This window comes from Condylura cristata, unplaced genomic scaffold, assembly GCF_000260355.1.
Source record: "Condylura cristata isolate star-nosed mole 26May11 unplaced genomic scaffold, ConCri1.0 scaffold00016, whole genome shotgun sequence".
NCBI lineage: Eukaryota > Metazoa > Chordata > Mammalia > Eulipotyphla > Talpidae > Condylura > Condylura cristata.
This window is the reverse complement of record NW_004567117.1, coordinates 31,271,799-31,274,404: the sequence shown is the minus strand read 5'-3', so window position 1 is coordinate 31,274,404 and position 2,606 is coordinate 31,271,799. Positions and strand designations below refer to the sequence as shown.

The window sequence follows — 2,606 nt, the reverse complement described above, 5'->3', positions numbered from 1 at the left end:
CGGACTCCATCCTTGTTTGTCATGACTCTGCTGCAAGTTATTTTGGTCTCTGTGACTTGTGGCCGCACCATGATTAGGGTTTGATTACTATCACCAAAGTGACTAAAAGATGAAAATAGAAGCCACAACAGGAAATAAACAACTTGCAAATGAGATATTTTATTCCATATTCCCTGCCAACAAATGATTAGAATCAAACTCATTCACAATAGTTTGGTGAAGAAGCATTTTTTTTTTTCAGGGTCAGAATAGTTTGAAACCGGGTTCCGGTCAGCCTCATGTGTGCCTGTGGACGGAAAGAAAGGAACTCCCTTTCGAGGCACAGCGGACAGCCCAGAGTTCCTCTCAGCGCCCGGCTTCTTTTTTGGAAAGGAAAGGAGTCAGAAAGCGATGGGTGGGGCTGGCTCTCAGGAAGGCTTGGGAAGTTAACTGGCGCAGGGGATGCCAGGGGGCTATAAAGCAGCACCAACCCTTGTGGCCACTTCCCCAGCATCTCACCCATCCTCTACGTAGGGTAGTAAAATGCAGAAGGAAAGCCATGTAGAGAGGGCCAGGTAGGGTGACGCTGAGTTAAAACACCCACAATCACACTATATGGGAACATATCTCTGCAAGTGTATGCATGTTTCACCCAGACAAGCTGTGACGTCAGAGTCGACTTCTGAAACACCCACTAACCCTACCTGCCCCAGGTGCTCTCTGGCTCTCATCAGCCTTAATACCATAGGCCAGATTTCCAAGAGTCTTCAGATCCGCCATTTAGCCCGAAAGCTAAACTAGAATTAGGACATTTGCTTTCTGTTTATTTTAGTCCTTCCTGTCACTTTGCAGCCTGGCCTAGCCTCTAGAGTGGGGCCCAGAGCAGGGAGAGAGAATAAAGCCCTGGGGGCAGGAAACATGCCCCAAAAGCTTTTTAAACCTGTCCAAGGGCTGGCCTAAGGTGAACCTCCCCTCCCCTGGGAGTGGTTTAACCCTGAATGGCAGAGCTAAGTGTCCCAGCCTGGCGTCAGGTTTTCGGGCTGTTGTTCGGACAGTCTGTGTATATTGTAGGTTTACTGGATACCTAAAAAATACCACTTCTTTCTCAGCCTTTCCCTGCCGGTGATGCTGGGCTCACCCACATCCAGTCTGACTCCTCCATTTCCTTCTATGCTTTCTTGACTGCTTTCTGTGCAGGTTTTCTTCAGAAGTTACCCCCACCCCCACCCTAGCGTGTAGTTTAAAGCCCTTTTCAAACAGCAGCATTTTAATTGGGCAGGCTTTTGTCTTCCAGGCCAATAAACTTCAGGACCCCCTTGCCTGGAGATGCTCCGGTAAACAAATGTTGCCGATTTCCTCTCACATATATATTTTTTATCTCCAAAGATGTTTTTGGTGCGTTGGGGGAGTGTTCCAAATGCCCCTATATGTCCCACCCAACTCTCGATCCCTCCCTATTAAGCATCTATTTAAAAAGGTCAGCGACAGAGACTTTTTTTTTTTTTTTGCCCTTGTCCTTTTGAGAAGGTACTATTTAGCTGGGAAATGAAAACAGTACATTTCACCTTTTCCTTAAAATCTCCAGCGAGTTTCATTATCGTCCTGATCTCACATATCTAAATGATTAGAACAATATATTATTTCCCTGAGTGTGCGTCTTGGGGCTGTGCCCGACTAATGCCATACCCATTTCCAGGGGTAACCGGCCAGTGGAGCCTCTGTTTCTTCCCACCCTGGGGTCAGGGGCATAAACTCTCAGACGCTATAGCACCTTGACAGCTACGAGGCCGCGCAGAGCGCACGAACAGGGCCCTCATGCATATGCATGCTCCAGCAGGTCTGCTCGGAAGGTAACCTTCCCGCGCCGGGAGGCGGGGTGGCGAGGTCTTCCGGGCTCTGGAGGAAACCTGCTAGCGGCGGGCGGGCGAGCCCCCACCCCCACCCCCTCTCCCCCCAGGATGCTGCCCCTCGCAGCTCGTCAGCCGGCCAAATGCATTCCAGAGCTGTGCACAAGACACACTTCTCCAGGCAGTCCTAGAAACCCGAGCCCGGAGCGGGAGAGGGCGGGAGGGAGCGCGCGGCCGCCGCTGAGGTCACATTCACGCCGCCTCCCCGCCCTCGGCGGCCCGGCTGTTCCCTCCAGCGCACACTTCCCAGGGCCTCGTTCCAGTCCAGTGTAAATGTCTTTTAAACCGAGACAGCGCCCTCCTCCCCCTTCTCCCCGGGCGCGCAGGGGGGACTCGCCGCCAGGGCCTTGAAACAAAACGAATGAATGAAGCGCTGGGGCGAGCGCGCGCGGGACGGCCACGGAGAGGCTGGGCTGGCTGGGTCTAAATGGGGCCACCGACCGGCCGGTTCCGCTCCAGAACTCGCTCGCTAGGTCCTCTCGGGGCTCCCCATTTGTCCTCTGCTCCGGTCAGGTCTCGGTGATTCCGGGAGCGTCTCCACTCCCCATCTTCACTGCCCCCCATCAATCCCCTCACTGCAGACCCAGGACAGGGTGGCGGTGGCGGGGCGGGGGGGACGGGGGGGAAGAAATAGCTTTTAGAAACCCGATCTGTTGTTTGCGAAACACAATCGCTTTTTTTTTTTTTAAAGCGACACGGTGTCTAGACGGCCACGTGACG

The 2,606-nt window shown here is 53.1% G+C and overlaps 1 protein-coding gene across 1 annotated transcript in view; it reads right to left on the bottom strand.

Moving 5' to 3' along the window:
- The window catches only part of RPS21 (ribosomal protein S21), a 10,750-nt gene extending 9,991 nt beyond the window's left edge, over nt 1–759 (bottom strand). Inside the window, 1 exon segment of the mRNA XM_012725790.1 lies at nt 684–759. Within this exon segment, the coding sequence (XP_012581244.1) occupies nt 684–759 (76 nt within the window).
- Nucleotides 760–2,606: the final 1,847 nt, after the last annotated feature.